The sequence below is a fragment of the Pantherophis guttatus genome, chromosome 1 (genome assembly GCF_059756535.1).
Source record: "Pantherophis guttatus breed Tessera chromosome 1, ASM5975653v1, whole genome shotgun sequence".
Taxonomy (NCBI): domain Eukaryota; kingdom Metazoa; phylum Chordata; class Lepidosauria; order Squamata; family Colubridae; genus Pantherophis; species Pantherophis guttatus.
In genome coordinates, this window is record NC_142063.1 from 155866635 (window position 1) to 155885043 (window position 18409).

The 18409-nt window shown below is 34.2% G+C and overlaps 1 protein-coding gene across 8 annotated transcripts in view; it reads left to right on the plus strand.

The window, feature by feature from the left end:
- MTX2 (metaxin 2) overlaps nt 1–18409 on the plus strand; it is a 38482-nt gene that overhangs the window by 6524 nt on the left and 13549 nt on the right. For 4 of the 8 annotated variants that reach the window (XM_060688030.2, XM_087882044.1, XM_087882041.1 and 1 more), the window contains 2 exons: nt 7547–7594; nt 8585–8631. The exons of 1 other annotated variant lie outside the window; for it this stretch is intronic. In XM_060688030.2, coding sequence (XP_060544013.1) covers nt 7547–7594; nt 8585–8631 — 95 coding nt within the window. Of the gene's footprint in view, nt 1–4021; nt 4279–7546; nt 7595–8584; nt 8632–13387; nt 13460–18409 lie in introns of those variants that run through there. 3 more of the 8 variants (XM_087882042.1, XM_087882043.1, XM_087882046.1) reach the window with 2 other exon arrangements.

Below are 18409 nucleotides of genomic sequence, written 5' to 3' on the forward strand. Positions count from 1 at the left end.
ATTCCAAAAGAGTTCCCAGTACTCCTCTATCATCTATATGATAGAAGATAGATCAGAGTATATAACCACACATTTTTGGAGTATCAAAATACAAAGTCTTGTAAGAGTGTGTGGAACTTGTCCATGATGTGGGAGACTCAGTGTTCCAGATGTAGATTATAATCCCTGACTACCTTAAGTGTAAACCACCAGGAGGGTACCATCTTGCCCACTTTTCTTACAGATACACACATCTCTGTTAGCGAAGAGCAGGTTTTGGCATATTCCTTGAAGCATATTTTTCAGGAAGACAATATTTAGCTGGATTTCCTCTTGGAAGCATTTTCTAAATATGAATGCACTTATAGCTTAATAACCATTCCATGAATGTAAGCTTCATTCTATCTCTGGAACAGTCATTTAGGGTTTTAACTCAACTTTGTAATTAGAGTTATACCTATGTAATCCAAAGTCAGTACATTTAAAATTTATTTGCTTTAGTTTACTTCTTTCTTAACAAGTATGCATAGGATTGCAGTTTTAATTAATATAAAGAAAGATTATGGATGAATACATAATTTTGTACTCTAAAATGATGACTTAAAATAAATATTTGGGATTCTTTTTCTTTTTTCTTGTCGCTTCTCTCAAAATTCTTCAAACTGTTAACAAGTCTCTTTCATAAGTCCAATATAGGAAAATTATTCAAGTTACTTTTCTGGTTTGTTATCCAATGAACTTGTTTTCCTGACCCTTTTTATGAATAGTATAAGGTCAGTTTTATGAAAGGGCCTAAGTACATTTTGAAATTGATTATGTCTTCATGTAGTTATTTATGTTGGATGAAAGTGAGCAGCTAATTTATAAAGGGAAGTATTTGTGCATTCTTTATTGATCATTCCTAATGGATGAGAGATTATTTTAAACTGAAGCATCAGACTGGTTGCAGGTTTGTTGAAGTAATAAAGGTTTTATATATAGTTATTTTAAAACAAGAAAAATTCAAACTATCGGTAGAATCCTGCATCTATATGCCATTGGAAGTACATTTTAAAAATTATTTATGATGTATTACTACTTAGTACATTTGCTTAGAGAATTAGATTTTTATTTTCCAAATGTGTTTGAGAATTTTCTAGAATTTTTTCCATATTTTTTCCCTAGAATTTTCACTTCTATTAGACAAGATTGATTAGTAAATCAGATTTTTATTTTTCAAATGTGTTTCATAATTGTCTAGAAATACTCTAGTATTCTATAGAACGTTTTGTACAATTTTCACTGCTGTTATGCAGGATAAGTTGTAAGTGCAATCATCTCTAATTTTTATTTGTTTTATTACAGAGCACGAACTCATTGATGTTCTAAATAGTTTTAGTAAGCACATTTATAGTTTTTTTGGCAGATACCATGAATTGTACAGTGATAAAATTCATCACAGTGTCAAACCACATTTCATACAACTAGTTATCCATAAAGGTACTCGTAGGCATAAGGAGCTGGTGTTTGGCTGCACATCCTTTGAGTTGAGTTGGAGGGCAGGGAAATGTAAGAAGGTAGGGCCAGTTTGAAAGATCTTATTCACGCTTCTAACAGTATGGTCAGCATGCTAAATACTGTTATTGTATTAATACTTGCTACCTCATTTGAAAATGAGCTTGCTACTACATTTGGGAAATATGCCATGTCACAATTTCTATGGCAATTGTAGTGTGATCAGTAGAGTGAGGAAGGGGCCAGAATAAGGATTGCCTATCTATGTCTTGACTTGTTTGAACTTTAGATTACAGTTTATTATCTATATCAACAGATGGGGACGAAATTAACCCAATTTATTATATGTTATATATAACCCAATTTACTTATATTTACTATTTACTATATTCTTGATATATTTATTTGATTTATGCAATGCTCAGCCTATATGTTGATTTGCTTTTAAAATCAGAGAACATTTTCTTAATTGAGAAAATTATAGAGATGAAAAGAGGACAGACTCTTGAATTGTTCTGTGAGGTATTTATCATCCTTAATAATGGCACTGGCTAAGAATGATTGGTTATGGGAATTGATTCAGAGAAGTGTTTAGGTTGCTCCTGCAGTAACATCATCCTTTTTAAAGCAATCTCTTTCAAAGAATGATTAACAGTTGGAGCAAATATGATTGACCAGATTTTGGGATAGCTAAAGACAGTTCAGGATAGATTCATCTTTCATCACATCAGATTGCATATTTTTTTAACAATTCAAGTTGGCACTATTTATTATGCCGCCTGAGGGATGTATTCCTATCTGTCTGTTCTGTGGTTTGATGTAAGATGTTTCATTGGGCTAGGATGACAGGCTAATGTTCTTTAATGGGCAGTAGCCAAGTGAGCCAACCACATCTTTTATTAGGTTAGCTACAGGTAAATGATCTGGACTGTGAAGACATACTAGGAAACTACACTTAATGTTTTGAGAAGATGACCGATACTTGTCTCTCACCATATTTTAGCTGAAGGAAAGAGGTAATGTTTTTGCAGAGAAACAAGACATGAGGAAGAGAGCTAAATGGAAAGTATATTAAGATATTTTTGTATATTCTTAGATGGGGCACTTCTGCTTGTTAAATAAGCTTTGAACTATAAAATAGTGTGATTCTTTCTAGTGATTTCTCCTGCGGGATTCAAACCCAAGGCAGATTTCGTTGATGGGTTTTATGCTTGATTTTATCCCTAACCTCTTTTAGTGTAGCTTAAGTATTATGGACAAACATCATTTACAGATCAAAAGCATTTAGCAACCAAATAATAAATTTGGCTTGATTTCATTATTGAACAAATTATACCTTTGTTGTGTGATTTTATCTAGGATTGGAAGCTAAGCCAAATTGGCCTTGATAAAGGGCTGTGGAAAAATCACCAGAAAATTCCATGGCTATAAACTAATGTGGAAAGTCAACAAAAACATTATTGAAGAATGTAAGAAAACTATTTGGATGTGTCCATGAAGTCACTAGGAATCGAGGTTGACTTGAAGGAGACTTAAACATTAATCAACTTGATGGATTGGAAATATGACAGAGCTAAAGCAGCGTATAATATTAGCGCCTATTATTCTACAAATTATGCCTTCACCTATTGTTCTCAAGGCAAGAGACATGCTGTACATTAAAATGTGTTTATTTTTCTGCTCTCTTGTTGAGAAACCTGATCCTTCGTACTTCCCTCATTCTTTTGGTTTTACTGATTTGAAGTTACGGTTTAGTTCAGAAATACCATATATGAATAATTCTTTTTCTGTGCTGGTGAATTTTATATGTGTATGACTTGTTTACATTTATAGCAATATCATCTCCAGAACTCAGTAGGAACAACAAAGTAGTCTTTCTGGCTAGAACAATACAAAATTTAATGCAGTTCATTGATATTTATCTTGCTGAATTTTCATTTTTATACATCCAAAACTGTTCATAAAAGACTTCTAAAATCATAACTTTTATTTTAGGAATATAAGAAACTGTATTATATTGCCTCAGATTATTGCCCATTTAGGGAATGCTGTATTGTCTGTACCAATCTTTCCCAAACTAGGATTCCTTCAGGAGCATGAACCAATCCTATGCTGGTCCATAGGGACTAGTGATAACATTTCAGGTTTCTAGATGTGCATGTAGATATTGAGGTTTTAGTGCACCTTAATGTTAGCTCACTTTATCTTAAACAGCATATCATAGAAACACGTGTCATACTTGCCTTGCTTTGATTCTTCCCTATTTTTTTATTGATCACCTTGTATATTATTCAGTGGAAAGGTCTGTCAGCGGTCCCCAACTTTTTTGGCACCAGGGATTGGTTTTGTGGAAGACAATTTTTCCACAGACCAGAGGAATGGTTTTGGTTTCACTCCTCTCCCGCCACTTCCACTTGTGCTGTGGCCCAGTTCTGGGGGTTGGGGACTCTTGGTCTACACTGCATGAACAGATTAATATTAATGTTATAATGGAAAAAAGTATTCCATTATGACACTTGGATATAGTTAACTTCTCTATGTACTTTAGACTTTCTAGACAAAAAGTGCAGAGAAATCACACATGCAACAGAAGTACATATTTTGAAGGCTGTGGTTTTCCACTTACAACATATGGTAATGAAAGCTGGCCCAGCAGAATTTAATTGTGATCCTGGAGAAGATTCTGGAGAATACTTTGGATTGCAAGAAAAATAATTCAGTACTGTATGAAGTAAATATAGCTTGTTCACAGGGACCACCAATAACAAAGCTGAAGCTTAAATATTTTGGACACGCAATACAGAGGCAAGTATCACTGGAGGGGAACTGTGATGTTTCAAAGGATCAAAGGCAATCAACAAGCAGACAGATGGATAGGTGCTATCACTGATGATCCAAGTTTCAGCTTATGAGAACTCAAAACATTAACAGGCATTTACTATACATATTTATATGATTGTCCATCTTAATTGAATAACACAGATCAATGAACAAGCATAAAAACATAAACACATAAAAATAGTAGAAAAAGCAATAAAAGTTGCCAAGTAAAAACATTTAAAATATAAACACAATCAGCACAAGGTGAAAAATCCAAACTGGGCTCCAGTGATATCCTGATCTTGAAGCATCCGAATGACATGACACTGAATAGGTCACAAAGAATTGGAAATGACAGAACAACAGCAACATATCATTTACATATCTTACAGCCCCGTCTAGCTCCTGTGCAAAAATAATTTTAGTTCACTAGAAAAGTGGCATATAATTACAAAGCTGTCAAGCATTTTTGTTATTGTGGTTCCAAGGTCATGCAGAAAATCAGCATTCTTAATTTTTACTGAGGGAATTGTTGCAAAAAGCACCAGCTGTGGTAAATAGGCTTAGCAAATCATTTACATTTTATCAATTACAATAATTTTATATCTCTCCTGTCTATAGCTAGAATAAGCTGAACTGTATTTTGATTTATCTTTATGCAGATTCTTTCTGTGGGCAAGTCAATTAACATTGTCATGCCAAACTGCAAGAATGCTATGCCCAGCAGTGTTGCGATGTCAGTACTACGCATACCATGTTCAACCTTGTATATTCATACTTTGAACAATAAATCAGAGACGTATTCTCATCAGGAAAATCCTGGTCCTCACGTTTCCTCTTTAAATTTGCAGATAGCAACATTCTCTATCTTGATATTGTCCAGATGTTTGGGATTGGATTGCTGGAGATGATGAGAACTGTCAAAGTTCTGCAGATCTGGAAGGGTCCAGCATAAGAAGGTCGATAGATAGTAAAAACAATGTTGTTTGCAGTGATTTATAAACAGGACTGTTTTTTCATCAAAAGTATCTTCATCATTCTCCCTCCCTAGCAACTTTTGGTTATAGACCATATAACCCCAATAGCTTTCTCTTGTGGTGGAATATAAGTTGATAAATAAATAAAACCTTTGCTACCTGTTTGCTTACATAAGCATCCTAGCTTGCTGAATTTCTCGTCTGTATAAATTGCAGAACGGATCCTACAAAAAGTTTCCTTTCATCTCCAGGATTCCTTAGATAATCTTAAGTATTGCTTTCCCATCCACCCCTTTTCTTTCACACACCATAGACTATTCTAGCAAAGAGGCAAATTACACATTACAGATGTCACAAGTGTGCAGCATAGAAAAGCTTTATCGTGGTGAAATGCTCCTTACAGTTAGGGAAATTTTAGAGCAGGAGTGTGGCAGCTAAAATATATGGCAGTTTCTGGGATTTTTAACAAGCAGGCTTGTTGACTGGCTCGCAATTGCTATATTAGGTTTTTCTTTCCATCTATCTCTTTAGTGTTTTTTTTTTTTTTTTTTTTGGCAAAGAAAAAGATCCCTTTTTGAAAAGGGATACTGTTGCTTTAACATTTGTGGGGAATTTGTTACTCTTAGCATAGGTATGAAAATTGGAATGTTATTCTTACACAATTTTTCATTGCTTATTTTTGAGCCACTTTCAAAATGATATTCACATTAATATTATATATTTTTATTTACTGAAATATGTAATAGCTTGTGTTTTTTTTTAAAAAAATGAAACTTAGTTGTGCCAGTGCTTGTCTTAGTGACTCTCCATATGTATTCAACTACATCTCCATCATTCTTAGTTTATAATAGTGTGAATTGTAATCAAACATTGAGGGAACTAGGTTGGACCAGGGAAAGACTATTCAATCTAAAAACTGATACATATATTATTTATTCTTGCAGTTTCCATCCTTGCCTCTACATAGCAGCCTCTCTTTCTTTTTTTTCCTTTTCCCATTGTTTGATTAACCTCTTTTTCTGCTTGTTAATTTAAAAAGTATTTCTTCTAAATATTTATGCTTTATTACCCCTGATTTAACTTCCTTGTATCTTTATGCTCATTCTAGAGCTCTGCGGGTTTTTTGATTCAAATCTCTTGGTTAGCGTAAAGATTGCATCTATTGTCTCATACCTCCATCCATTTTCTTTGGCAGCACCTTATCTTTGAAGCTCTTCGCCTCCAGTTATTTGTATAGTTCAGTCCATCCTATCCTAAAAAAACATCACAACATCTTTATTTACCAATTCAGATTTCAACTTAGAACCAAAGTTTGCATTTAAGCTGCTGTTTTTTGCAAAAAGAAATTGCACGTGCCTGTAATAATTATAAGCATTGCAGCCATTTGAAGAGACAAATTAACTCTTCCCTTTGTGTTAGTTTCCTGAGTAAAGTCTCTCTTCCAAAGCTATTATGTACTGTGGGAAGGGAATCATCCGTTGACATCAACTTCAAGTTTTGTTAGTATTTTCCATTGGAAAAAAATTGTCTAAAATGTAAACATGCTTCAAATTTATACTGGAAATATGAACAAGAGGGAATTTTTTATCATGCTTGGTAAAAGCTAAAAAAAAAAAAAAAATTCAAATACATACATTAATTCCAAGGATTTAAAAGATTAATAGGCAAGTGAAGCCAGACTTTTTTCTTTGGGGATTGATTGACAAAAAGTTGGAAAAAACTCATAGAACTTTGTTTTTATATATGATAACAGTAGCGAGACTTCTATATATACAACGATGGAAAGATTTGGAAGAGTGGATGTTGAATATGATGCAGCTTGCTGAGATGGCAAAATTGACAGCTTTAATTAGAGAAAACACACTGGTTAATATTAATGGTGACTGGAAACTCTTGACTTTTGAAAGCAATTAAATTGTAATATATCGGTTTGATGATTAGAAAATAATAGATGGTAGAAACAATGAAAATTATGTTGCAATAGAGTAAGAGGTCAATTTAAATTTATGCTTATGATTGTAAAAGAAAAATCAGAACTCATTTTTATTTTTTTCTTTATTTTTTCTCTCTGTACTTTTGGCTTTGTATTTTTTTTCTTCTTTTTCTAACCTTAAATGTTCCTTTCTGTTTTTATCTTTCTTTAAAAAATAATAAATTAGGTAAAGCTATTAAGTAGAGGAAGCTGCCTTATCAATCTAAATCGAGAGAAAATCTGGTGTAAAAGCAATAACAAATGCTCACCTTATAAATTATGTTTTTTTTCACCCTTCCTATAGCTGCTGAACCTTGGCCTCAGAATGCTGTGCTCTATCAGCCATTGAAAGGTGTGTATTTTATTTTTCTCAATTAGCTAAATTTTCTTCATTAAATATGCATCCTTATAATTAAGTGAACCCTGGTGTGGGTGAAGGGCAGGAGAGGCCTTGTTGAAAAGGGAATCCTTTATGATACTTATCTGGTCAGAGGATTGTGCTAAACTTGTATTTGCCAATATAAACCTGCTATTCATGGCCTATAAGGTCCTTGGTTTATTATTGACTCATTATATTGGCTGCTGTAGGCAGTGTAAAATGATGTGGTTTGCAGGCCCAGTTGGCAGATTTACTGCACCAATAGCTGAGGCAGCAGATTTTTGAAGTCTTGTGGTAAAGTGGGCTCTCGATAAAAAGGAACTGTTAAAATGTATAGGCTAGGATGGTTCAGGCTCCCTTTAGCAGCTCTTCATATATCATCAGATCACATTATGGCCCCCATTTGGGGCTCAGCAGCCTGCTACAGTTGTCAGAAGACTGCAAAGTAATGAAGACTAATAGGTAGCAGCCCTAGTCTTCTAAGCATGGAATTTTTATTGCTGTGTACTTGTCATCTTTCTTTTGTGTGACAGACCTAGACACAGTCTGCAATATTAACTGCAAGCTGGGTTTTTTTTTATAGGTTTATGAATGCTTTTACTTTTTAGCAAGAAGAATTATGAAGTTGTGGGTTTTATTTCTATTAGAAAATGAGTGATTATTAATTTTTTTTGCCTATAATAAAGAAAACAAAAAAACCTGAGGACATATCTTTTGTTAGGGATTCTTTAACTGTTGGGGCAATGGTACAAATTATAGGACACATCAGGAGAAATGTTTATGGGACTTCTGGCCTCAGGTTTTGTAAAGTGGCATTAATGTAATGGGGCGTGTGATTTGTGTTAAAATAGTTTGTCTCTGTGTGTTTGTATACCATTTATGTTTGTACTCGTAATGATGTGCAATTATCAGCAGAGGGAAGAACTATTATTTTAAATAATTGTACTGCATTTTATTTTATAGAGGAACAGATTTTGCTTTCTGATAATGCTGCCTGTCTTGCTGTTCAGGTAACTATAATTATTTTCTTATTTTGTGGTTGCTAATATTTCCTGGAAGAACTGGAGCTCCCTCCTCCAACAGCTTTATTAACCCATGCTTTGTTGATATGAATTAAATTTTGTACCTTTTTGTTGCTCTGAGTTCCTGTCATTCCTGTTTGATAGACACCAGTATTTTTGTTCCAAATTGCTCTGGTATGTTATTTTCTAATAAGATAATAGAAATATAAAACATTTTTTCAAGACCGTTTCTATCCCCTAGTCTTGTCAATTTCTTTCAAATTTTAATAATGCACAATAATATATATTGGTTTTAGACTAGATGCAAGATGCAAGATAGTCCAGTGCAATATTATGCCTGATGTACTGCAGGTTATATCTTCCATCCGTTAGAATGTGAGAAGAATAGGTCTGGCACCCTTTGAAAAAGATTCAGAAGAAGTGCTTTGGACTTCATGTGAGGGCAGCTCCTCTCTCTTGTTCATTAAAGCATAAACAACTTTCTAACTAAGCCCGAGAAAGGATATATTGTTGGCTTAAAAGGTGCATTAAAGAATGTGTTGCTTTAATTATTTGATTCATCAAACCATAGTATCCTTCTTTAGACTTATATTGTTCCTTGAAAAAAGTCATGCATACATCAAAAAATATGTCTCATACTTTTTTTGAATAATTTTAAAGTGAGTTCATCTCTAAAGCAGAGTTCTCTGGAATTGGAGTCTGATCCAAATTTGCTTCCATAACTGCCCATGTCAAATGTAATCAGATGCCAAACCAGAAGCCTATCTTGACACTCATATAGAATCATCTAGTTTAATAGCTGTTGTTAGCTTTATTTTTTATGAATTTTAAAGCTGTTGGAATTGGTGGGCATTACTGTATTGTTTTGTAACATTTTTTTGTAACATTTTTTAGAGAATTGCTTACATGCTGTATGTAGAAGAATGTATGTAGAAGTATATATGTAGAACTTTTAACCTCCTAAATCTTTCACCATACAGCTTTATTGGATGAGTAACAGTAGAAAGATTTCCTCTTTCATTTTCATTTGCTACCATTTGAATACCGTGATTAGAAGCTACCTCAAAAGAAGGGTTAGCTTCTAATCACAGTACTCAAATGGTAGCAAATGTGGCTGCCATCATTTATTTTAAAACTGATCTTAAAGTTGAAATCATTTAAATAAAACCAGGGGACTTGAAATGCCTCCTTGTATTTATGAATTTGGGCTTCTTTTTGTCCCCTGTATCATACCTGTGGTTTAGTATTTTAAGAAGAAAGAAAAAACTTCCAATACATGTTTTATATATTATCCATAATTTTCTAAATTTCTATTAACTTTTTCTTTTTCTATTTACATTTAAAATATAGCACACAAAAAGCTACACATATAATTCTTTCATACAGAGTACTGTTTCTCTTTTATCATTATCATTGTTCTTTCTCTGCCCTTTTCTATACCCTATTTGTGATGTTGTGACTGAAAATGCACATATACGTTGTATGCAAATATAACAATGTTTGCAGAAGGGCATTTTTGCAATTCAGTTTTGCATTTCTTTCTTAAATCCCTTTATCATGTTTACCTTTGTCATTGCATTGAGTAGGTTATTTACCACTGCAACATCTATTTTTTGGTCACTCTTTATATACGGGAAGTCAGGATCTTTTTTCTCAATGTGCAGTGCTTTGCATTTATATTAAGATAATGGGCATTACATTAATTAAGAAATTCAAAATCATGCTAATTAAAATAAGTAGTTTGCTTGAGAGGCCATTAAAATCCAATACTGTGTTCTACCTTTTAAGGGGTACCAATAATAATGCCAATATTGCATTATTTACAAGAATATGTGAAGTCATGCATCAAAAACAAATTGCCTGTTCTAAGGACTATGGAATAAAGAATGGTGGATGTCATTTCTTGTGAATAAATGAAGAATGCTTGTTTGAAGAACAGGTAGTCTTCACAGACAATATTTAGAACAAGTAACTCCATTCTTAAGTGACACAGTTGAAAGTAAAAAACAAAACAAAACAAAACAAATCATGTGACTGCCTGATTTACAAAGCCAATTAGTTCTGGATGCATTTGTTAAGTGAGTCACAGTGGGTCGTTGAGCACAATGTCGTATGACTGCAACTTGTGACTTCCTGCTGGCTTTCCCATTGACTTTGCTTGTTAGAAGTTGGCTTGAAGGTCACACTGTGGGAATATGATGGTGATCTCTGTGGGACACGGCGACAAGTTTGATCTAGTGGTTAAAGCACCAGTCTAAAAATCAGGAGATTGTGAGTTCTAGTCCTGCCTTAGGTATGAAAGCTAACTGGGTGCCTTTGGGCCACTCGTTCTATCTTAGCCCAATTCATCTCACAAAGTTCTTGTGGGGAAGACCTTTGTGAGGATGGTGTATTAGGTATGCTGCCTTATTTGTAAAAATAATAAAGAGATAAAATAAATCATTAAAAATGCTCGCTGGTTGCCAGCTGTCTCAGTTGCAATCACATAACTGCAATGACCGCAACATTGAGGACTCGTTGTAAGTTTCTTCATTCAGCACAATTGTATAGTCATTGAATAAATGGTCAGCAAGTGAGGACTATAGCAGTTAGGGCTGCTAAAGGAAGTCATATTTAGAAAAATGGAGAATTAGAAACCTATAGAACTTGAATCCTCTAGTTTCTTGGATATTTCTGAGAGAACTTCAACCGTGTGCTTAAGGGCTACTGAAACCAACTATCTGTACATTAGAGTGACAACTTTCTTCTGATGGTACAAGAAAAAAGAGATACGAACAGTATCCAACAGGATCAGTGAGAGTTTAGGATTGCTTTGAATAATCTTTAGCATGTTAAATACCTTTTCCTATTTACTAAGAACAAAAGATATTATAGGATTAAATCATACCGAAAAACAATATGCATAAGTATTTTTCAGGATGTGTACAAATTTGACAAGAGCAACTTGGAATTCAAAACTGATTTATTGGAATGTACAAGAAAACCAACTTTAAATCTTCAAAGTTGTGCAGAGCCATTATAAAGGAGTTTAGGACATAGTTGTATACCACATACTGGGAATAAGTTTACCTAACTTACTATCTTACCTAACCTAACCTAACTGAATAAGTTTAAAATAAATTTACTTAATTCCAGTGGGATTTGCCATTGAATATGAGTAGGCTTATGTTAAAAAATAATAATTGAAGCTTTCATGGAATAATATTCCAGGATAGAAAAAAAATACTTCCAAGTTAACATTTTATTCTGGTTCTTGAATGTTTGCATTTGCTATATTAATAAAGGATGAAATATGTTTAAGAAACCAAATGAAAACTGAAAAGTCCAAAAGAGTGTTATAAAAGATAAATTTATAACTGTTAGCACTCTAATCCTATTCAGAAGCTAGTTTGTATACAATGGAGCTCATTTTGACTACAAGATTGTAACAGATTGCACTATAAATAATATACACAGCACTGATTTAAATAATGCTTGTAATCCATGATGTTGCCCCATCATTAGAAATGATGTTCTTTCTGCATCTGAAGAAAGTATTATGTAGTGAACAATAATAATTCAGTTTCCTATTTTGATAGTCCCACATGTCTGAGAGACGATCCCTGGAAATTCCTAAATTTTTGGGACAATTTCTCAGTGGATAGTAGGAAGGGGGTAAATGGGGAAATACCAGAGCAGGTGAGTAGAAGTAGCCCCTGTAGTAGAAATGAGCCCATGTGTATTTTGTTATAGAATGGTTTTTTAAAAATCCTTGATAAAGAACCGATAGTACTAATATATTTGATATGATTCCTGCATTTCTACCAAGAAACCTTTAATCATCATAATCACAAATAGTTAAAATCAAAGTTCCTTTTGGAGGAGAATTTTGTGTATTTCAATTCTGTTTTACACATGTCACTTAAATGATAAATTAACCATAATATATTAAAATCTTCTTTTTTCAATATTCTTTGTGTGACAGCAGATAGTGGCCATGACTATAAATATGACTTCAAAAGATATCTGATTTCAAACTTTATGGAACAATTTTCTTTGATGTAAGGTGATGTTATCAGTTTAGAATAATCTGTAATAAGAAATATAGAAGTTATGCCTACTTGTACAGTTACTACAATAGCTACTATTAAACAATACTTAATAATACTTAGGTTGTTTTATGAATATGAATTCCTTGTTTTTTGTAATTTTTCGTAGTGGTTCTCTGCTTTATAAAGATTTTGTTTGTACAGTAAACTATTTTTTTTATATTGTTGAAACTATTTAATTATTTAAAGATGGTTTAGTAATTGGATAAAAATATGGCCCACAGGATTCTGATTGAGATATATAACAGAAAACTTATTTCTGCAAATTGAGGAGACTTTCACCAGTTATCAATTTATTTCCAAGCCCAAAATGGTGGTTTAGACATTTGCAGCCTTTCATGGCTTGTAATTCTCAGGGACATCAAACACCTGCACCTATTGTAATGTCAGCATCCACTGAGTCCCGCAGCCATTGGGGATCCATCATAACATGGGGAGCTAGAATTGAGAGAACCTTTTTTTTTTTTTTTGCCTCCTATATCCGGAATATCTTCCACTTACAAATTTTGCCTGGTAACTACAGATCTTTTGTGTTAATTGTTCTCTTAGCCATTTAAAGTTACCATCTTCTATGCCTTGGATTGTTAGGAATCTTTTCTGCTTCAATTTCTGTATTATATTGTTTTACAATTATATTGTAAGCATTGTGGTTTCAGATGGTTAAATCAGCACCGATCACTATCAAGTTGGAAGGCTGCATGAATTAATAGAATATCTATAGAAATATGGTGAGTAATAGAAGAATCAGTAAAGATTCTAACCTTTACTCCAACAAATCTAGAGAATGAATGATGCAGTGGCCAACAGATTGGAAGAGTTGAGTCTACATACCAATGCCAAAGAAAGGAGACTTAACTGGCATGCAAGCTGTTGTATGATAGCTTTAATTTCACACATTTGTTGGCAAAATATAGCAGAGGCTTATATGAAAAGGGAAATGCCGCTGTTCAAGCTGGCTTGGGGAAAGGCTGAGAAACAAGAAACATTATTCCTGATGCATGCTTTATAATTGAGAAAATGAAAGAATATCAAAAGTAAATGATCATGGACAGTACTTCCTTTATTATGGAAAGATCTTCATGGTATCGACTATATTAGTCTGTGGAATGTCCTTAGGAAAATGGAAATCCCCAAACATCTCATTGTCCACACGTGAAACATACACATAGGAAAGGAAGCTATAAGTCTAGGTAGAACTTGGTTAAAAGACTGATTCCAGATCAGCAGACCAATAAGAGAAGACTCTATGCTCTCATTCATTCATTCAAGTTAATGTGCTGAATATATATTGAAGGAATCTGGGTTGGAAAAAGATTGGTGTGATTTTAAAACTGGAGAAAGAAACAACTGTTGACGCTGTTCTGATAGCTGAAAATGCAAATGATTTGCAAGCTCTAGCAATGAAAGTCAAAGGGCACAATGAAAAATACTGCTCTATAATTCAATGCAGAGAAGATCAAACTAAGAACTGACAAGATATTGAAATAGTGGATAGCTTCTGTATTTTGTAATTGACTATCAACAGTAAAGGAATTGCCAGTCAAGAAATAAGTTGCAGAGTAGTATTTGGCAGACTATCAATGAAATCTTTGGAAAAGATGTTGCGATGTATTACGACCCACAAAGTTTAAAATTGTATAGGCAATTTTAAGCCTACACAGGTAAGTACATAAAGGATTGTAACTAATTATCAGTGTGAGAAATGCTGCTTTAATCTACTTACATTAGACAATTAAAAAAATAATACATATTCTTTGGTAATGTTTTGTTTTTTGCTACCTACAGTTGCAAGAAAAAGTATATGAACCCCTTGGGTTTACATGGAGTTTTGCATGAATTGGTCATAAAATGTGCTCTGAACTTCATCTAAGTCACAACAATAGAAAAACACAGTCTGCTTAAAATAATACTACACAAACATTAGATGTTGCCATGGTTTAATTGAACATAACATGTAAACATTCACAGTGCAGGGAGGAAAAAGTATGTGAACCTTTGGACTTAATAACTGGTTGACCCTCCTTTGGCAGCAATAACCTCAACCAAACGTTTCCTGTAGTTGCAGATCAGACCTGCACAACGATCTGGAGTAATTTTGGACCACTCCTCTTCACAAAACTGTTTCAGTGTAGCAATATTCTTGGGATGTCTGGTGTGAATCGCTCTCTTAAGGTCATGCCACAGCATTTCAATCGGGTTGAGGTCAGGACTCTGACTGGGCCACTCCAGAAGGCGTATTCTGTCCTGTTGAAACCATTTTTTTGTTGAATTACTTGTATGCTTTGGGTCATTGTCCTGTTGCATCACCCATCCTCTGCGGAACTTCAGTTGGCGGACAGATGGTCGTACGTTTTCCTGCAAAATGTCTTGATAAACTCTGGAATTCATTTTCCCATCAATGACAACAATCCGTCCAGGCTCTGAGGCAGCAAAGCAGGCCCAAACCATGATGCTCCCTCCGCCATGTTTTACAGTGGGGATGAGGTTTTGATGTTGGTGTGCTGTGCCTTTTTTTTCTCCACACATAGTGTTGTGTGTTCTTCCCAAACAACTCAATTTTGGTTTCATCTGTCCACAGTATATTTTGCCAGTAGTGCTGTGGAACATCCAGGTGCTCTTTTGCAAACTTCAAACGTGCTGCAATATTTTTTTTGAATAGCAATGGCTTCCTCCGTGGTGTCCTCCCATGTACTCCATTCTTGTTTAATGTTTTCCTTATTGTAGATGTGTCAACAAAAATGTTAGCATGTGCCACAGATTTCTGTAGGTCTTTAGCTGACACTCTAGGATTCTTCTTTACCTCATGAAGCATTCTGCGCTGTGCTCTTGCAGTCATTTTTACAGGACGACCACGCCTAGGGAGAGTAGCAACAGTGCTAAACTTTCTCCATTTGTAGACAGTCTTTCTTACCCTGGACACATGAACATCAAGGCTTTTGGAGATACTTTTGTAACCCTTTCCAGCTTCATGCAAGTCAACAATTCTTGATCGTGGGTCTTCTGAGAGCTCTTTTCTGCGAAGCATGGTTCACATCAGACAGTGCTTCTTGAAACCAGTAAACCCAAAACAGCTGTGTGTTTTTAAAGGGCAGGACAGCTGTCAGCAACACATCCAATATCATCACACTAATTGGAGTCAAGGTTGGCTCACTCCTGGCTCCAATTAGCTCTTGGAGAAGTCATTAGGCTAGGGGCTCACATACTTTTTCCTCCCTGTACTGTGAATGTTTACATGTTATGTTCAATTAAACCATGGCAACATCTAATGTTTGTGTAGTATTATTTTAAGCAGACTGTGTTTTTCTATTGTTGTGACTTAGATGAAGTTCAGAGCACGTTTTATGACCAATTCATGCAAAACTTCATGTAATCTTAAGAGGTTCACATACTTTTTCTTGCAACTGTATACTGAGCCTGTCTATATTTGTTATTGAGAGAAAGCCAATAGTTGCAGAAAAACACAGGATGGATTGAAATGTTCATGTTTGTGATATAAATAGAAGGAAGTAAATTGAGTATATAGTTACTATAGATTAACAGAAGGCATCTATATCATGGATAGTACAGATTTCCAAGGCTAATGTTGTAGATGTTCTAAAACACAATATGCAATAACAATATCTTATTCATCTTAATGAAGGCCAGATTACTATCAGTGCTCTGAATTTACAATACAAAAAGAAAGAACCATGATAATTAGTTACAATCCTTTATGTGCTTACCTGAAAGCTTGCTTTCAGTTAGAACTGTATGAGATTGCAGTGTTAATGGTTTTGAAGATAAGTAAGTGGAGTTGAACTTGCAAATTATTTCTCCTTTAGTCCCTTCTGTGCCTGTCCCCCGCCAACCCCCCCCCCTTCAGAGAATATTCAGCCTCTCTGGAGGAGATTTATGGTTATACAGAGGTGCAAGTGGAAAGAAAATCTTTTCTGCCATATGTTACTGATTGGCAGAAAGAGAGTATTGTACCTTTTTAGATAGTTTGAAGGAGAGAGTTCTGAGAGTTCTGAAAATTCATACTAACAAAATTTTGGGCTTATCCTTATTCTTAGTATGTTCTTCTGTAAATTAGCAGTGTGCCTTCTTTCTCCTCAGTGAGGCACAGAAGTAAATTATAATTTAATGAGTTGACTCTTAAATAATAGTTTTCTCTGAAAGAAGAAGCATTTTGAATTTTTCACTTTTATTGGAGGACATTACATTTTTATGTCATTTGATTTTGGTTCAGTGTAGTCTTTTCCTTTACAAGTGTGTAGGCACATTACATGAATGATGACATCTAATCTAATAATTAAATATAATATAGGTTTCTAAAGATGCCTTGAAGATGTCCTAGATGAAAGCTAGTTTAGATGATACATCGAATTGGAAGAAGGCATACTGATATGGAGTGTCTTTGGTCTCAGCACTAGAAAATTACTTGCACACTTACTACCTGGACCAATGTTGGTCTGGGAACATTTAAGATGACGAAATCTGAAAAATATGAGGCTGAGGGATTGATAGATTTCTGTTTTTCTGTTGGCTGGTGTTCCAAATTCATGATTTTGCTTGAGACAGTGAAATAAAGTTTCTCAAGAGCTACCCAAAATTTTTGAATAGAAGATTGTTTTCTTTAAAAAAAATTCTTAAAACAACTTTTAAGCATCATAAGTACAAACTTGGTGATATTAGAAATATGGTCAAAACTAATGGCAGTTCAATTACAATTGACAAGTATTGGTAAAAAAAAATGTTAGGTCATCGGGAAATTCAAAGAATCATTTCACTGTGATTCTTTCATGTTTAACAAGTGGAACTAAGATCTATCCAGATACTATTTTTAAGTGGAAAAAGCTCCCAAAGCATGGAAGCAAAAATTCTGTGTGTGTGTGTGTGTGTGAGAGAGACAGAGAGGGGGGGGGGCTTTCAAGAAGAAACTTTCCCTTCTCATCTGGGACATGTTTTAGAGTGCATGTTGCAGACAATATTTGGCATGGCCAAGTTAAGGAAGAGGGACATTTTAAAGAACCAAATATAGAGCTGATAGCAAAATCAGCTGATGTAGCTGATCAGCTGATGGATGAATGATACATGGGAAAATATTTCTTTGGATATGGTTCACTATTCATGTTTGAAGTGTGGCATCAACAATGCCCTGGATGGAACAAAAGATGATGCAATATATGCAGATGCCAGAGCAGATGCCAGTGAAAAAGATGAAGGTGAGGAAGATAGAGATGGTGCTTTATTACAAGAATCTGAAAATCTTTTTGCATAATCAGATAATGAAGATGGGGATTTTTAAAAATTTTGATAATTTTTGTATGGTTTCCCAGCAAATTCTGAAGAACTTCATTTGTTTTCATATTTTCTATCAAAGTTTGCTTTCTAAAATGGATTCCATTTTAAATATGACAGTTGGGTAGTTCTGGATGACATATTTTTCATGGTAGATATATTTTGGTTGCAATTTTGAGGATTAGATTATCCTCAGATAGGTTTATCTGTGATGTATATGGTATGAAAAAACCAAGGATTTTTTGGGGCAACAATGTGTGCATTCTGAGATGTGGTTTTTAACAGAATTTACAATTTGCTGCAGAAATAAAATTGAAGAAACTTAAGACAGGAGCAGTGAGACAGAAATCTGCTACATTAAATTCTCTCTGAATGTATCCGGAAAGAAGACTAATGAG